General features: G+C 35.9%; 1 protein-coding gene across 1 annotated transcript; it reads right to left on the bottom strand.

Annotated features, from left to right (window-relative positions):
• Positions 1-559: 559 nt before the first annotated feature.
• On the bottom strand, positions 560-15,886 carry LOC132564978 (mitochondrial proton/calcium exchanger protein-like). Its single transcript, XM_060229584.1, has 14 exons — positions 15,795-15,886; positions 14,314-14,371; positions 12,456-12,966; positions 11,419-11,574; positions 10,884-11,027; positions 10,091-10,297; positions 8,522-8,773; positions 7,851-8,060; positions 7,199-7,298; positions 4,642-4,817; positions 3,894-4,153; positions 3,490-3,631; positions 2,064-2,244; positions 560-1,632 (listed from the first exon to the last, which is right to left on the bottom strand). Exons 1-13 carry the CDS (start codon positions 15,829-15,831, stop codon positions 2,065-2,067), a joined length of 2,433 nt encoding a protein of 810 aa, XP_060085567.1. The 5' UTR covers positions 15,832-15,886; the 3' UTR covers positions 560-1,632; position 2,064.
• Positions 15,887-20,159: the final 4,273 nt, after the last annotated feature.

Here is a 20,159-nt window from a genome sequence, read left to right on the forward strand (position 1 = left end):
GGCTAGTGATAATGCAGTCGAACGCCTTAACCACTTGGCCACCGCAGCAAAAACTATTCCATGATACATAAATATGTAGACCATTAGGGTGCACCACACCAAAACATCTGTTTGATATCAATGCCTTATAGATTTATGTCCATTTTTTATCATTTTATTGTTAAGAGGATTTTTTTCTAAGAGATGGTCAAGTCTACATACATGTATATGTTACGAGTCCTGTGTACTAAAGTTCACAGAACCTTATTTTAAACAAACGTGCTATGGTCAAACGATTTCTTAACAGGACCTTGGAAACTTTCAGAGTTATGCTTGATAAACGACACTGTGAAGTGGTGCCAACAACATAGAGACCTCGTATATACTAACCACCAGTTAACGTATCTACATTTTTGTTATTAAACAACTAGCATCCAAACTAACACCTAGGACATGAAAACTAATGGTTCAATTATGAGGAAGAAAAAAAAAGTACTGGACATCTTTTTCTTTTTAAAAAAGAGAATAAATAAAATCAAGGAAATCATTGAAATTGGTTTGAGTGAAAAGGACATTTAAAGACTTTCTTGTTAAAAAGAAAACAAAATCACTAAATTTCATTATCACAAATGTCAAATAAACCTCAATGATTGTCATATACTCTCTGATTTTGTATTTTTGTGTGACTTTATGCACAAAGAGCAAGATTCTAACTCACAGTTTGTTAAAAAAAAATTTTTAAAATGACGTAATAAGTTTTTTCATTGCAAGATAAAAATAATTTTTTCCCCACATAGAAAACTGAAGCATGCCCTGCTGTACTTGTGTGTATTAGTGGGCAACATTTGTTTGTATTTCTTGAAGGATGTGCAAGCTGTAGACTTGAAGGTAGAGGAAGTTACATACATGTCAAATTTGGCATTATGCTTAATTTCAGTATTAGGTTTCAGGTGTAAAGTGTACAAAAATTCCATCAACTATGTAATATCTCATCATATCAATGAACAAATGGGTTTTGGAAATTGATGTAGACTGTATATCAAAGTTTTCTGAGATTAAATCCATCAATATATAAATTATGTTTTCTTTTATGTTTTCAACATATTTTTTGAAATTTCAATTTCAAAATGAAACCATTTAATCTCATTACAGAAATATTCATATAAATAGCAAAATCCAGGGAAAAATCATCATTTGTAGACATTTTTATACCTTACTGTACAGAAATCAGCTTCATAGTATTTATCACTAGGCACCATAATCAACATCTAAAATTATATGTTGTACATCACAGACAAAAGCAAATGCCTTGATATATAAATCCTGTTCAGTGTTTCATTTCCTTATGCCCAGGAAATAACAGGCTGTACCACAAGTCCTTAGGTACTGCCTGTTCTTTGTATATACTGTGACAGAAAATTTTTTGCTTTCTGTCTTTTCTTGTGGGCACAAGGTCTACTTCTGACCTCACCACTGTCAGTTCTGCTTGAGATAAGTTGTCTTCAGTCTTTATCTTCATATTTACTGTCGATATCTAGACAGAACTCACCACTCCCTCATGTCTTTGTGGTTGATGGACTGACTGTATATGACTGTGTGACAAACAATGTCCACAAGCAGTGTCAGACTTGTCTTCATTTTAATCAGCAGGGTCTAAAAGAAACAATGACAAAAACTCTTTTGTGTTTGTTTAAAGTGATTCTTCTAACATTTTGTAAATGAAAACTTTTGGTCCCTTGGCCTTGTTTTTCAATCCTCTAATGGAGGAAAAAATTAAAAATTCAGCCATGCTTCAGAACCTTCCTTTGAGCATCTTTAATCAACTTACAAGTTATAAAATTGTGGTGATTGTTGCACTAAATGTATATGAATAATTTGCGTTGAACTTTGACTCATCATCTCACACTTTTTTTGACACTGAGTAGTTAAAAACAGCACAAGTATTAAAAAAAACACTCAAAGCTTTGACATTTGCTGAATCTGAACAAGGTCTTTTGTTTCTCATGTCAATCTTGACACCCAAAGCAACATCTTAATATTTTGTATAGTTTGTGTGTATTATAAACAAAGCTTGCTATACTCACCTCAGCCGCTGGCTTCCTGTTTTTTACAGTCTTCCTCATCCTGTTGTTTCTTTTGTTTCTCTTGTTTTTCCTTTGCTTTTTCTTCCTCTTCAATAATGGACTCCTTCTTGAGCAGGTCAATGACATCGGTTACCTGGGTGGGGCTCAGTTTAACATTCTCCCTGGCCAGCAGTTCTATCACCTGTAGTTTTTCATAAGTTATATTATGAAATATTATGTTGTCTTAAAAGTTTAATTCAAAACTGGATATAATAAAACATTGTTCACATCTTTTGTGTAGAAAAGAAAGAAGATGATGAGTCTTAAAATATGAATAAAAAATCAGACGCTAAAATTCTGCTCTTCAAATGGCTATTGTGGAAAATATCTCATCATTATAAAGCATGTAATTCCAGTTAAATGTTCTTAGCTGCAATTGTTTTAGTTTTCGTACAATATTTTTGTTTCATCTGAAGAACAGTATACAGATTCCAATGGTGCATCTTCAACCCAATAGTCTTTCATTGTTTTATTTAATTATAAGCTAAAAGCTAATTCTAATCCTTCAACATGTGATGAAACGATTTCTATTTCTGCATTATATAAGGACTTGATCTATAGGTCTGACAGAAGTTGCCACGGCTTATAGTCAGAATACTTAAAAAAAATTTTCAGCAAAGTCTCTGCCATTTTCTGTAATAAAACATTCTTCACAGAAAACAACGATGGCTGCAAAGTTTACATTAAAAGAATGGATTACTTAAGCATACTGCCAGAGATCTTGATATGTGTATAATGAACTGGAATTGCATGACAACACTGAGAACCTGCAGGACAACAATGAGAACCTGCAGGACAACACTGAGAACCTGCAGGACAACACTGAGAACCTGCAGGACAACACTGAGAACCTGCAGGACAACACTAGGAACCTGCAGGACAACACTGAGAACCTACAGGACAACACTGAGAACCTGCGGGACAAAACTGAGAACCTACGGGACAACACTGAGAACCTGCAGGACAACACTGAGAACCTGCAGGACAACACTGAGAACCTGCAGGACAACACTGAGAACCTGCAGGACAACACTGGAAACCTGCAGGACAACACTGAGAACCTGCAGGACAAAACTGAGAACCTGCAGGACAACACTGAGAACCTGCAGGACAACACTGAGAACCTGCAGGACAACACTGAGAACCTGCAGGACAACACTGAGAACCTGCAGGACAACACTGAGAACCTGCAGGACAACACTGAGAACCTGCAGGACAACACTGAGAACCTGCAGGACAACACTGGAAACCTGCAGGACAACACTGAGAACCTGCAGGACAACACTGGAAACCTGCAGGACAACACAAACCTTGAGCACATGTCCAATATCAATGTTTCCATCTTTGTCTTCAGGACAACACTGGAAACCTGCAGGACAACACAAACCTTGAGCACATGTCCAATATCAATGTTTCCATCTTTGTCTTCATCGAGTACTTCTGCGATCCTCTGGAGTCTGGTCTCGTTTGGCACCTTCTGAAGTCTCTTTAGGGCCAGCAGTAGGTCATTGATGCTGATCAAATTCCTCCTGCAAGGGACACAACTCATTCATGCATATGTCTTACATAAAATTCCAGACTAAAGATAAACCTGATAAAATGTTTCAAATACATGGTACTCCTGCATCATTTTTGGTTTGTAATCTTACACTTTTGATGGAAAGTCTAGAATTTTCTTGGAAAGATGAGGATAACAAATCAAAAAGTTTAAAAACAGTATCTATTTATTATGCCAACATCCTATTTCTTTATCAAGTAAAATGTAAAAACTTAAGAACTTTGACAACATACGTTTCCTCTGCCATTTTCTGCAGGAATGCATCTCGTTTCTCCTCATCCTCTTTGAACTCAGCACTTCGTCTTATCTTGACTTCACCCATTTCTATGGCTTCCTGGATTTCTTCCTTCTTTGTGTGCAGCTTAGCAAACTCTGAGTCCATGGTGTCAATCAGCTTGTTGACCTGTTTAGCGAGACGTTTGGCACCCTTGGACTCCACAAGGTCCTCCTCTAATCCCTTGTCCAATATCACAGCCTTTAAGTCTTCTAAGTCCTAGGTACAAAAAAAGGAAATTGTTAATGTATAAGTGTTTTAGGCAAAACATAAACAAGGAAAGCGTGGCCATAAGATATCAGAGAGATTATACAAAATCATTATCACAGGGCAGGTCTACTGTATCTATACCTTAACAATGTTTTAATGTAACAACTAGTTAAAGGAGAAAATCCTTGTTCAACTTTGTTATAAGATAAGGAAAGAGACTTTTGAAGGTTTTACATCAAAATGGTAACATTTGAGAAGTTGACCTTGACCTTGTATATCTAGTTTGTTATATAACTGAAATGACCCATGTATGACAGTGTCTTTAGATTTTGTTTATCATTGTGAACAACATCACAATTATCTAACAATATACTATTATTTAGATGAGATGACCAGTGTTTCACTACCTTGGAAATTAAATGAGGCAGAAAACATTGAACTTACATAAATATTTCAGTGATTTACTGAAAGAATTGACCATTTAACACCATCCTTACCTCCTTGTATTCCTCTACATCCTCCTTCAGGTCTTTGATCTTCTCCTGGTCAATATTAATTGCCTTTTCATGTGCAATCTCACCCAGGGCAGCCTCGATATCCTCCAACTCTTTTGGTGTGATTTCCTCCTCTTCATCCTCCTTCTCAGTTAAAGATGGGGCTGCATCCACCATTGCTAGTAACAGAAATTCAAAACATCAATCCTCTTTTATCTGTTTATCAGTAGATCAGTTAATCTCTTATTCTGACAGAACTAATTTTTGCTTTGCAATTTGTCATACACAAATGTTTCATGTGATGTTGTTCTAAAGATGATGTCATATTTCCTTATGGTAACTTTATTTGATGTATGTAGAGTCAAACTTACCAACAAAGGGCACAAAAGGGAGACAAATGGCCATTGCGGCTTTCTGGACAGGTATATGTTATATAAATGTGTCCTTTATAAACAGGGATTTGTTATATAAAGGTGGATTTTCTAAAGGTGACCTGTATAGATAGGTATTTGGTTTATACAGGTGACCTTTACAGACAGGTATTTGTCATATACAAATGGCCTATATAGTTAACAATTTGTTATGTAGAGTGACCTTTGTAGACAGATATCTTTTAAATTAATGCAGTCTTTAAGTTTGAATTTTCTTGAAATAAAACAACTAGTCACACTCACTGTCTACAGTCACCATCACTGTCTACAGTCTCCCTCAATGTCTACAGTCATCCTCTCTGTCGACAGTCTCTGTCACTGTCTACAGTCACTGTTACTGTCTACATCAACCTCACTGTCTACAGTCTCCCTCACTGTCTACAGTCTCCCTCACTGTCTACAGTCAACCTCACTGTCTACAGTCACCCTCACTGTCTACAGTCAACATCACTGTCTACAGTCTCCCTCACTGTCTATAGTCAACATCACTGTCTACAGTCACCTTCACTGTCTATAGTCACCCTCACTGTCTACAGTTTCCCTCACTGTCTACAGTCAACCTCACTGTGTACAGTCACCCTAACTGTCTACAGTCACCTTCACCCTCTACAGTTTCCCTCACTGTCTATAGTCACACTCACTGTCTACAGTCACCATCACTGTCTACAGTCTCCCTCAATGTCTACAGTCATCCTCTCTGTCGACAGTCACTGTCACTGTCTACAGTCACTGTTACTGTCTACATCAACCTCACTGTCTACAGTCTCCCTCACTGTCTACAGTCACCCTCACTGTCTACAGTCAACTTCCCTGTCTACAGTCACTCTCACTGTCTACAGTCAACATCACTGTCTACAGTCTCCTTCACTGTCTATAGTCTCCCTCACTGTCTACAGTCAACATCACTGTCTACAGTCACCTTCACTGTCTACAGTCAACCTCACTGTCTACAGTTTCCCTCACTGTCTACAGTCAACCTCACTGTGTACAGTCACCCTAACTGTCTACAGTCACCCTCACTGTCTACAGTTTCCCTCACTGTCTATAGTCACCCTCACTGTCTACAGTCACCCTCACTATCTACAGTCAACCTCACTGTCTACAGTCACCCTCACTGTCTACAGTCACTGTCACTGTCTACAGTCACTCTCACTGTCCACTCTCTACAGTCACCCTCACTGTCTACAGTCTCCCTCACTGTCTAGTCACTCTCACTGTCTAGTCACCCTCACTGTCTACAGTCACTCTCTACAGTCTCCCTAACTGTCTACAGTCTCCCTCACTGTCTAGTCAACATCACTGTCTACAGTCACCTTCACTGTCTACAGTCACCCTTATTGTCTACAGTTTCCCTCACTGTCTACAGTCAACCTCACTGTGTACAGTCACCCTAACTGTCTACAGTCACCCTCACTGTCTATAGTTTCGCTCACTGTCTATAGTCAACCTCACTGTCTACAGTCACCCTCACTGTCTACAGTCACTCTCACTGTCTACTCTATACAGTCACCCTCACTGTCTACAGTCTCCCTCACTGTCTAGTCACCCTCACTGTCTATATTCACCCTCACTGTCTACAGTCTCCCTCACTGTCTACAGTCAACATCACTGTTTTCAGTCACCTTCACTGTCTACAGTCACCTTCACTGTCTACAGTCACCTTCACTGTCTACAGTCAACATCACTGTCTATAGTCAACATCACTGTCTATAGTCACCCTCACTGTCTACAGTCACCTTCACTGTCTAGTCACCTTCACTGTCTACAGTCACCCTCACTCTCTATAGTCAACAGTCACCTTCACTGTCTACAGTCAACATCACTGTCTACAGTCAACATCACTGTCTAGAGTCAACATCACTGTCTACAGTCATCATCACTATATAAAGTCTCCCTCACTGTTTACAGTCACCCTAACTGTATATTCATTTTGAGGACATTCAGAAATATTATGTATACACATACAACTCTACAGTAAAATTTGCCTTTAACTTAACATTATATCTGAAAATTCCAGAAATTGGTTTCATTTCTGTAGATCATTGTGTCTTATCTTTGAAGCTAAGAAGGGTACAGATATGTAACACATAGTTATCAGTTGATATTCAAGTACACTATATTTGTCTTACTTTCTGTAGGTTTGGCCTCCATGATAGGTGCTGTGTCTACCATCACTGGTTCCACAACTTCTTTCTCAGGTGGGGCTGGTGTTTCTACCTCTTCTATCACCTATTATGAAAGTTGATTAACAACACATTTATTCATGTTTTGGTTGCCTAGGTGTAGTCTTACTTTCATCCCATTAACTGTCTGATAAGGAGAAATATTTTTACACCACATCAACATGAATCACATCATAAAAACAAATCAAGAGGCCCAATGGGCCTATAACACTCATCTGGTGTATATATATACCACCCAAATATCATGCCTCCAGGCCTTTTATTTTAGTTTATGAGAAGTTAATAGAAATGAGAAAAAAAAAAACATTTGTGATAGACCTATTAACTGGAGTTTTAACTACCAAAATAAATATTAAGCATAGCCAAATCTCTATTTGAAGAAAGCTATTGCAGTATATGCTCTTTTACATTTCCCCCAATTTTTTTTGTGGGGTGGGGGTATATTTTGTGACACTATGCTCCACTATGCCCCCCATCCTTCAAAAACATTTTTTCACAAAAAACTTAGATCAATACAGAAGGATATCTGAATTCAATAAATCTGAAGTGCAGATTACATTTTAAAAACGACAATGATATTTATATGTTAAGCACTGACCTCCTCCATCTTCGTTTTCTCAAGTTCCTCGTCCTTCACCTTGGCTTTCTCAAGTTCCTCATCCTTTGCCTTTGTTTTCTCTAGTTCCTCATCCTTTGCCTTCCTCTCTGTCTCAATGACCTGTTCTTGTTGCTTGATCAGCTCTAACTTAGCCTTGTTGTCCACCTTCTCTCCGTGGATCTCAGCTACCTTGATCTTCGCCTCTGTAGTCTGCCAACAGACAAAACATTGTACTGAAGTTCAGTTGTACAAGTAAAAACTGTTGACAAATTAAAAGAATAATATATTAATAAATTATGCGATCAATTTGTTCCACTTTAAACTCAGCTAGAGCAGGTGTCAACTTGGTATCTTAAATACCTACCAAGTTTAAAAAAAAACTGATTTATCCTACAGAAACATAGAAGAGGACAGAATAAACACTTCCCATACAGCAAATTTTTGTAGGTAAATGAAATTGATTGAAAAATATTCCAGACAATACACTAACTTATCTTGTTACTGAATGATAGGGTTAGAATGATAAAATGCAATCTTTAATTTGAAGAGAAATTCCCAATTCAATATCAAAAATAATCTTCCAATATTTCAAATCATTCAAGTTTTATTCATGACAATGCAACTGTTCCTTTTCAATTGCTTTCCAAACCTTATCTACGCATTAGACATACCGTAGACTCTGGCAGAGCCGAGATAGTAGCCTTCAGCTGTTCAGGTGTAGAGAGAGTTTCGGGGAGGTAGAGCGCCCGTGAGAGGAGAAGGAGAGATATTGGGATCTTCTGTGTCAGATGCAGATCCAGCCACTGTTGAAGTTGTACCTTTAGTCTCTCCTCAGACACACCTAAAGCACGCATTCCTCTTGCTCGTACTGCTGACTGCAGCTCCCAGGTTGTTAGGCTGTCTATGCCTTCCTTTTCTATCATCTATCAATACAAGTTTTAACTCCAATAAAAACATGAATTGGTAAAACTGATACCCCATTTAATGATTATACATGTTTAACATGTCCTACAAATGTCATATATTTTACCGCTGTAGAAAAACATGATATACCAACAAATACAAATATTTATTGACGGTCTGGAGAAAGTGTGCAAGGAGTCTTCGGTCAGTGAAGGAAGAAACCAGAATGCCAATGGAAAACCCACATGGTATATTACTATAATGCAAGCTGACCAACTTACTTATAAGATATACTCTACATCCATCCAATGCTTGTTTATCTGTTTAATAGGTTTTATGTCCACTATTATTACAGCCTTTCAGCAGACGAACATCCATTGTATGTACACATACAGAGTAGGTAACGTGTGTAGCGAGATTATAATACCATTTGGTCATGTGACCACATCATATATCTCACTGACATTGTCACACTTGTAGATGTTACAAGCACTTCACAATATCACATGAATGACTTAATCAAGTAAACCTATTCTATCAAAATGAACATATAAAAACAAAGTATCTGTTAAGATACTGTGGTATTGTGTTAATATAACACATATAATTAAATTTTGTTGCTGACCAGCATAAATATTCACCTGCTTCATGCAGTTTGTCAGAAATAACAAAATGTGCTCAAGGAACATCCTTTACTGAAAGCTCTACCAGACTTCATTTACATTGTATGTTAATTAGGATCATAACACCCTTCAAGTTTGTCAGTAATAGCTCTGTGTTAAAGACTTGTTACATACATTCATACCAAAAATAGTGCAATGATAATTCATTTAATTCAATGAAGCATTGATGTCCTAACCAGTTTCTTACTAGACCTTTCAACAAAGAAGTTTGGCCTAAAATCACCCTGGCCATTGATGGTTGCTAAACACAAATCAAATTGTTAGCAATATAAAAGGGGAGACAACTCAACCATAAACAGTCTGCCCATGGTTTTTGATACGCTATATCTTGCTACCGGTAACTTCAGAGGACATTTTACATTTCCCACCATTGTTTTGGACTTACATTTCATTCTAAGCTTAAGCTATGCCATTTTTATGATATGTTTAGAAATTGTGAAATAGCTATCATTCCATGTGATTTTAATCTGAAGACACTTTCATTCTTTTATTTGGATTTTCCACATAAAGTTCAAAGGTTATTACACTTAAATATTCAAAACAATATATGAATCTATAGATAAAATCACATCATATCACTGTACAAGCTCTTACATAAGAAGTATCTCTGTGTTGGCATTTTCTTGGTGTTTTTTTACTAGAAAATAAGAATACCTTATCATCAGCGAATAGTTGTCGTAGTTTCATTCTCAGTTGAAAACGTAGCATGTTATCAGGGGCATATGAGTTTGGGATGTTTAATACATGGTTAAGTGCCTGAAGTTGTGGTCTGGTCAAATTCTCTAGGGTTATCTCATCCTCAAACAGCTTACTGTACCGTAGAATCTCTTCATTCTCTGGAACAAAGCCTTCCTGACGCACCTACATTAAAATGAGTACAAAACTAGCTTAATTCATTTGTAAGCAAACAAATAATTTTCAAACTGGATATATCCTAAAATCTTAGTCTAAACATAGTAACAACAACAAATAGTCATTATATATAAAGAATAACATGACAGATATCATCAATGAAGCAGGAGATGCTTACCCTTCTAGAACACTTAGTCCTATTCTGCATGAACTTTTTCAGAGTTTCCATACAAATCTTTCTTTTGTTCACGTTTTGCCCTAGGTTTATTGAACATGAGTTTTGACTATGTTTATGTTGACATCCAAGCATAAAGATCACTATCTGTTTCCTTCAAGTCATCTTGTTATGAGATTTAACTTATATCTATTGTGACATATGATAATGTTGTTATAATATCCTTCATGTGATATGTGCTTTCAATCACCAGATTCCTTCTATAAGCTTTATAGGTACCGGGGTAGTTGACTTTTTTCTTTTGATATAATGAAATCATTCTGTAGACATTTGTCCCAAAGATAGTTACATGTTTACTGTCTGACCACATGTAAATCTGTAACAGACAACATAGACACGACGCAGACAAAGTAACATTACCTTTTGTAGAAATTCTGAGAACTCTCCCACCATTTTGCTCTCTTTCTTGCCCTTTTTTGACTGCAGGGAACTCTCTTCGATGGTATCCTGAAGGAACTTTGCCATCTCCAGTTTAACTTTCAGCTTCTTTTTACTCAGTTCCAGCTGTAGATAAAAATAATTTGATGTTAAGTCAGATCAATAGAGTGTTCATAATATAACATGACATCATGCTATTTCTAAAATGATCATTGATCAACATTTATAAGTCATGAATGGAAAGGGGAAAATACAGTAAGTATGCACTAAAATCAGTCAAACTTCGTGGATATCATTTTCCAAATACAGTTCCTGTGTAATGAATAACTAATGTTTAATGTGACTAGTCAATCAGAACAACATACTGATCCATAGTGTTATATCTAGGAGTATACATGTATGACTAATCCAGGTACACATATGTTGGAGTCTTTATACTAAATGTACATTGTATAACATAAAAATGCAGTTATCTGCAGCTATCAGACAAAGTAAAATAACATGAAAACCACTGTACCTCCTTCTTACTGCCAGGCTTGTCATCTTGGAAAGTACTGGGTAACATGTTGGGAAAGAGTTTCAGGGCAACAGGTAAAAGGAACTCCATGAAAGGAATTACAAGGAATACCATGAAAGGCACAAGTCGAAACAGGTCAGCAGACGTTCTCACCAGCTGGAACCATATCAATAATCATTTTAATGTAAATATAGAAAGAAAGAAAAAAATTGTGAAATGTGTTTCTATCATTGACGTGATGGGTATTTACTGTGGTCTTATAAATGTTTGGTACTTAGCTTCCCATAATGATAGATTAGGTACTTTATTTCCTTAGCCTACATATTGGATTCTTTGTCTTACAAATGCTGAACAATGAATAATGATTTCTTCATTGATTTCTACACACATGTACTTTGAACATGAAAGGCCAATGATTTCTACATACATGTACTTTGAGCATGAAAGGCCAATGATTTCTACATACATGTACTTTGAGCATGAAAGACCAATGATTTCTACATACATGTACTTTGAGCATGAAAGGCCAATGATTTCTACACACATGTACATTGAGCATGAAAGGCCAATGATTTCTACATACATGTACTTTGAGCATGAAAGGCCAATGATTTCTACACACATGTACATTGAGCATGAAAGGCCAATGATTTCTACACACATGTACATTGAGCATGAAAGGCCAATGATTTCTACATACATGTACTTTGAGCATGAAAGGCCAATGATTTCTACACACATGTACATTGAGCATGAAAGGCCAATGATTTCTACATACATGTACTTTGAGCATGAAAGGCCAATGATTTCTACATACATGTACTTTGAGCATGAAAGGCCAATGATTTCTACATTCATGTACTTTGAACATGAAAGGCCAATGATTTCTACATACATGTACTTTGAACATGAAAGACCAATGATTTCTACATACATGTACTTTGAATCAAAGGTATTGAGCAAAGAAGAATGATAAAGTCATCATCATAAGCAATGACATTAATTTATATAGAGCTATTTGTCTGGACAAAATTTACCTGTTTGTTTTCTCTCCTGGTCAGCTGTTTGCCATTCAGCAGTGCCCACACTAACCTTCTGCAGACCTTTACATCCAGCCACAGCAGTCGAAACCCATGATAATAATGCTTCAACTCAGCCACAAAGCGTTGCCATAGAGTCTTTGTTGCCACCACCTGAGTCTCTTGGGCACTTGCGACTGGTGCTGCTTTAGGCTCTGTGTCTGGAGGTTTGTCTTGTAAAGCTTTCACACTTTTTTCAACAGTTGATTCCTCTTTTCGATTAGTTGTAGTCGTATGGAAATGACGATTTATTGATAACACAGGGTGATTTAATACTCTATAATCTACAGATTTACCTATACAAGAGCTACCAAAATGTATATGTTTAGGTTGATTGTCTCTGAAGCATTCATCAACAGTTAGTGAGAGATTATGTGACGAGCAGGTAATATATGTGACAGGTGTGAGGCCTTTGTGTGGTGGGGAATGTCTGTTTTGTAAGAGTGGAGATACTGAACTCCTTGAATACCTGCAAAACAGTAAGATAATTAAATGAATCATAAATACCACAAATCATCACACCTTATCTTATCTTACAACTCATACCATTGTATATCTACAACCTACTGTACATGTACCAGACAGTATTGTATACAAGAACACTTCAGCCCAGAGTGTGTTCTGCCCTTGCATATAACTGTTCATTTTTGCAGAGTTTTCGCACCACACATCCACCAGTTTCTTTTTTTGTTTCAGTGTCAAAATTTAGCCAAATTGTTTTTTTTCCTATTAGGACTATTACAAAAGAGGTGAAAGGATCTCAACAAAAGTCAATGGAAAATGTGTAGAGTATAGGCTGATGTGATCCATTCAGTAAAATTCATGGACATCTTCACTATTTTTCTTTGCGATTCCCAAGTACGATACCTGTCTGGCAATAAGCCCATACCTGGTATTAGAATCCTAAACATATCTCTTGTTGAGTAGAATGCTCCTTTAATAAGTCACTCCCCTGATGTCATGTTAAAATTTAAAATACATGTTACTACAGATACTACACCCACAGATGATATCCCCCCCTGTAATAAAGATGATACCAGAACTCCCTGAACAAATATTGATAATAAAAGAACAATTAACAGTATGCTCCTAGAACCTGTCAATGTACCATGGGGTACTGAAGGAAACCACACTGCCCTGAATCAAAGTCTTTTTAGTCTTTTAGGCATCAAAAGATGTATTATTGGTGCTGTAAATGACAAAGTGAAATATATAAGCAAACCTAATATAGTGTCTACAAAATGATCATTAACTGCAACTCTATCAATAAAATTGATTTATCAAGTCAATTTGAGTGTAAAATCATTTTGTATACTCTCCACTTTTATTTCCTATAATTTTATGTACATCTGCAATAAATTTCTTTCAAAATAAGATATAAGTTTTTGTTACCCAAATAATCAATCCATGAGAAAACCAAATTGACTAGTGTTTTGTGATGATCAACGTTTTTCAAGTTTCATGATTTTATTGTAATGATATTCATTTTTATTTCCTAAGAAGGAATCTATTCAGTTAATCTTAATAACTGACTTCATTTATTTCTTAACAATTATAAAACACTTCCCATCAATTTATGCTAATCTCTTTAAGTTTGTTGGTGTCAATAGAGGTATGTGAGGAGTCTAAGAAATATACATAATGCAAGAAAGCTTGCAGAGTGACCAGGGAAAATTTTATATTAACTCACTGGTCAGACCTGGGACCCCATACTTTTTCATGTCTGATTGAGAAGTTGAACTCTGGTTGCTTCGATGGAAAGGTAACAGTGTTTGAGAAATTATATGATTATAAGGTAGAATAATACTTTACTTACCATTTCTGACTTGTTCCTACACAGCTTCTACAAGGGCTTAGCACTCCCTGGAGAGGAGCTATCAACACAGAAATCATAAAATGAAATATAGAAGAATAGGTAAAGGCTGAATATAGATTATTTGAATACAATTTATCAGAATTCATTTCATATTTTGATACTTTGCATTATTATGATAATTCTGAGCAGCTACTTAAAGCCAGGTTAAGACAACGGGCTAAGAGCCTGAAGAAGTAAATCATCAAGTGTTCTATATCAACTCATTGCTAAAGAAGCTAAAGACCTCAGAGGACCTTTGCTATGAAGTAAATAAGCACTACTCTGACAGCACATGTCATACACAATGTTTAGGATGACCATTCTCATATCCCATCTCATCTAACACACTTCATTCCAGACTTTTCCTCCATTAAATATAACTTTGATTTGAACTATCCAAGCTTAGACTTGTGTATCATAAATGTTGTTTACAAAGAGTTCACTAAACCTGTAAAACATACTTTGTTACAAAGTCTAGATCTCTACTCTAAGAACAGTTGGTGAACATTTGTATATATGACAATTTTTTTATGTTAGCATTTTTCTATCTTATGGAATAAGGACTAAACTTCAACTTTTGATTCACAATATCCCATTTACTGTTGCACAAATTATCTCCCCTTGTCTGCACCAATTCAGTTCACCTACATGATGAAATGTCATATAGACTATTACAATATACAGACATCCATTTCTGTCACCATATCATAGAGATCAAAACTTGTCATTTAAAAGCAAAATTGAAAGTAGTTTTGTGCCATTACAGAATCACACTATGCATGCTCATACAAATGTACTCTAATATGAAATTAATTCACATAAAAATTTACCTGGCTATTTGCACTATTAAAAGCACCTACTAATTATTTACTTACAATATACTTACTAAAAAAATGAAGTTTTTCATATTATATATTGTGAATGTTTCATACTACTGACTCTTAAGCTAGCTGACATAAATGGTTCACAAATACATTACAGTTCACAATGTTTATTTAATGTTATTCTTGAGAAATATTCGAGAATTGTGACACTTTGATTATCATTGAAACCACCATGAGAAGCATAAGTAAATGCTGTCAAACTGTGTATAAACAGTGATTGGGAGCTGAGAAGGATGGAAGTGAACTTGAATTTAACTGTAGTACTAACCCTACTTCTATCTGTTTACTTCAATTTAGTGAAAATATATATTCAATCCAAACTAAGAAGATCAGAAGCTGCTTTCAGTCAATATGTCCAGGTTTGTATATATATTTAAATATGAACAGTAAATAAGTCTTATCCAGAATTGTTTACACGTTGTTGTGTTTTTGTAGTTTGAAGGTCAGTATCATGCATCGATCAGCTGGGTTGTTATGTTTAACCAGCCGGTGTTTTGTAACCTCGGCATGTCAAGATTATTTTAACACATGCATTAGCAATGTACGTCTTTAACTCACCCCTTGCAGCAAGACAAATTAAATATCGATGAGCCATGTTGAAATGGAATCAATAGTGTGCTGTAACTAGATACAAAACATAAATAATCACTCATCACCGGTCGGTCGTTTCACATCTGAGGCGAAGTTCGAAGAACACTGTTATTTAGACGCTTTAAAATTAGCACTTTCCGTTTGTACGTGGAAGCATTTGACTGATCATGATCAAGTAGAATTGTTAAGGCAGATAATCCTGCTGTTCTCAACAGCGAACCTCCAAATAAAAGCTCCATCATACACCAACACATCAGTCTGTCTCGGTATATAGAACAGCGTTAGTCCATTAGTTCATATATCGTTGTAGACGTCGATGGTAAGCTGCAATTCACTGTTTTTCAAGATGCGGTTTATATTTTTAACTTTAAAAAAATCCTCATTAACAAACATTTTGCTAGACGAGATCAAGACATCAGCCTGTTAGAAAAATATTAACTGGGGGCCGTGCAAGGCCCAAATCCGAAGTCGATATTTTTCTACTAGGTTCATAACACCATAATTGTTCAAAATCCCTCACAAATGTACCTGTAATTTGATTATTGCTTTGTTAAAATTTATGAAATACTCGTATCATTCGGACAAATACATAATAATCAACAATTGACTTTATTTTCTTAACAGACTTACAGAAATTAAAAAAAAAACTTTTAGAAAATAAAATACCTGAATTAGATTATCTTTATCCCTGTCAGACACGCATAAACTGTACATAACTTATACTCCGGGTTCCACATGGTCTGCACTGTGTTGGAAATTCAGACACATGAAGTCCATATTATACGTGGTCCAAATTGGGTTTTTTTCTAAATTTAGAAATGCAGAGTTCATATATTACAAAATCATCAACCTTCACAAGACGAACTTTTATCCAATAAAAATAAGGGAAAATTTTGCCAATTTGAAATATATATGTATATCTCAGAAATGGCCTCCGTAACAGCAGAGATGTATATAACACATGCATGTAATACGTCTATGGTAACAGATAGTGTTCTTATTTCAAATGATCACATTCCAGCACACACCACTCAGTAGAGAGTAATCATTACTATATTGATGAAGTTCTAATACCAAATGAAGAAGTGTTTGATATACATGTACGTGTGACAACAGGACAGGTATGATCTGATGACACATAATGATGTTTTTCACAGGTGTTAAGGAAATCCTGATACAGACAAATATAACTGGTATATTACTTGTAATGATAGATCTATCAAATGTAGAAATGATACATATTGTTATGTGTTCGCCCCTACTACAAAAACAACAAATACACATGCCATACATAATATGTGATGTGCGCGAAAAATCATTTGTTTTTCATCAGGATATGTAGAGGAGTCTTGGATTTAACGGCCTGTATTTCTGTAAAATTGTAAAACAAATTAATAAAAAAAAAAAAAAAAGTCTCAAAGGGCCAAAAAAAATAGAGTTTGTCACTTTTGATAGTCATTTGACTGAAAGGCCAATTTCAGTGTGACTGTTATGATAGTGATTTATTTCAAACGAGACCATTTGCACACCTTTTACCAATATAATTTCAAAACAGAAACACAATACATATCTTCCATCATACGCAACACGAGTTTCGCACTTTATGCAGGAATAGGTAAGATTAGAATAAGTAGATCATAAATAATGAAGACCGTCAATATTGGTTAACATTTTATTTGAAAATTAAGAGCATCAACATTGATCACTAATGCCAGATAAAATACAAAAGAATGTCAGTTTCCTGAACGTTATGTCACAAAGATATAAGGCTGAAAATATCAAAGGGAACAGGATAAAAACTAGTCCTAATTGGGGCTGATCTTATAGTATTACGGAGCTGTGATATTAATCAAATTTTGATGTATCATTTGTGAAATTTTAGTCAATCATGGAATGATTACATGAGAATGATAGTTATCACTTCCTGGATAAAAGCCAAATCATTGTAGTTTATCCTACTATATATGTAATTGAAATATTCAGTTTAATCTATTTCATAGATAGAAGTGTTTTCATTTTGTAATGTGAACTACAAGTATTATATTTTTATATTATCTTCAAGCAATGTAACCATTATATATGCTAGGTAGCTCTTCAATAGTGCATATAAAACTAGGAAATGACAGTGTGTGAAAACACAAATATCTTATAGTTTGAAGTAAGAAAAAGTGGGTAAGTTGAATTTAGCAGAGAAGTACTAGAAACAGGTATCAATAAATAAAATACAGAGAAATATTTCAAACACTCAATAATACCATTCTCACTGATCGAGACACAAATGCGTCCCCGAAATAAATTCCTTGTGTAAGGTTTATCAGGGAATAATGAACCCTTCTATAATGGGTCCTTAATTTTATTCAGTACACAAATCAGAGTTCTCTAGTTAGGACTAGATCTGGTGAGTTTTCATTTTGTTTAGCCTCTCGGAGTTTTTCGTTGTACAGCTTTACAGCCGAGGGACCGAAAATCGTCAGTGATAGAGGCAGAGAGTGGTCAGTAATAGGGGCCAAGAGTAGTCAGTGATAGGGGCTGAGAGTGGTCAGTGATAGGGACCGAGAGTGGTCAGCGATAGGGGAAGGGAGAGGTCAGAGATAGGGGCCGAGAGTGGTCAGCGATAGGGGCCGAGAGTGGTCAGCGATAGTCGCAGAGAGTGCTTTTGCTTGTTCAGAAGTAGCAATTTAACATTGTCACTAATCACTAGTTAACTCTAAATAACCTTTGAGCAACCGGGACCTGATATCCTTGAGTTACTTCCCTTCGTTTCACTCTTTCACAGTCGACAGGGCCGAAATTAGACGAGAGGGATCAAGGATGCTGAGTATACACCTAGAATTAGTTCTAAACCTATACCAAAAAACAACAATTTTATTTCAGGGCCAGGAAAAGCCAAGGTCAGAATCAGAATGGCTTAATGCCAAACACAGTTTTATAGGTTATCGCCATACTAACCCAACCGCATATTGGGACTCATTGGGAGATTGTTAATTTACCGCATATTGGGACCCATTGGGAGATTGTTAGTTTATAAGCAAGGTTCCATCTACTATTCGCACCCAGTCTATGTACTGCATAGGAAAGAAAAGATATTGAATATCATAAATCATAAATGTTTAAAGCCATAAACAACCAACCTGAGAGGAATGTAACAAAATGTCTCTTCAAGATCGATGTATCAACTAGAACAAGTATAAAAATGCATTTAGTGAAACAGCTGTGTTGGATTTAGCGCCTAGCAGATGCTGGTGGAGATGAAGCATTTTTGACGAAAGAAAGTGTGTCAGGAATTTTATAGTTTCTGGTATACGGATAGGTTTTTATCATAAGAATAATGAGAGACCAAAAGGGTCTGTATTGCTCACTTACAGTATGGCTCAATATTGTAGAGCCAAGAGATTTCGGCAATTTTCGTGTTACAGTAATTATGCAGGCTAAATTTTAAACTCATTTTACCTCAATGACAATGAATGAGGATCAAGTTAATTAGCTAAAGTTGTTGTGAAGCACTTCATTCCAGGAAGCTGTTTGACAAATAGAATCTTCAACGTTTGGTTTTTTAGTAGTTTTGCTTTTGATGTTCTTTTTTCTTTATTTATCTATTATGAAAGACGTTTTGTCTATATTTGCTGTGAAGTTGTTTAAATATTACGGTAACTCATTTGACAAATGCTATCATGAAAGTAGTAAAAAATGTCATTGTCAGTATGAAATTTGATTGGCCCATTTTCATGACACTGGACCTGACCTCATTATAGCCTAACTGATATAAAGACTAATTAAATAGTTTAAAACAATTGACCTTGCGACCTGGAGTGCAGCGAGGTCATTCATCTCAACATGTATTTCTTTTTTTGCCCAACGTCATCATAACCCTGGATTTTCTGGTTATTGAGTAGCCTAATCGTTTAAAGGAAAACGAGGCATTAATTCAATTTCACGTTTCTGGAAAAAAATGTCCCTGCTGAGCGTCGAACCACTGAACATTAATCACGTGAATCTGTTTGTTTTCTTCCTTTAATTCTGTTATACTGATATGTAAAATTGAATACAAAGGATAAATATAGCAATGCAGCGTACTATCGCACTGTAACATAATTATATAGCTAGAGATTGAAGATATTGTGAAGTCTCGCTAAGACCGGAAGTTGAGGTTTTGTCATCGTTCCCTTGCCATAGCAGCATCATAAACTTCCGGTGAAATCAAAGATGTCGGCTGTTCATGACCGAGGTGTGTTAGGAGACGGTTAGGCTAATGGATGGCGTAAGTGTCACACACTATGCATTGTGTGTTCTTAGTACTAAATTGTTAAACCCCAATAACTACACTGAAATATT

The sequence above is a fragment of the Ylistrum balloti genome, unplaced genomic scaffold (assembly GCF_031769215.1).
Source record: "Ylistrum balloti isolate Yb309-2 unplaced genomic scaffold, AGI_CSIRO_Ybal_v1 Utg369684, whole genome shotgun sequence".
In the NCBI taxonomy this organism is placed as follows: Eukaryota; Metazoa; Mollusca; class Bivalvia; order Pectinida; family Pectinidae; genus Ylistrum; species Ylistrum balloti.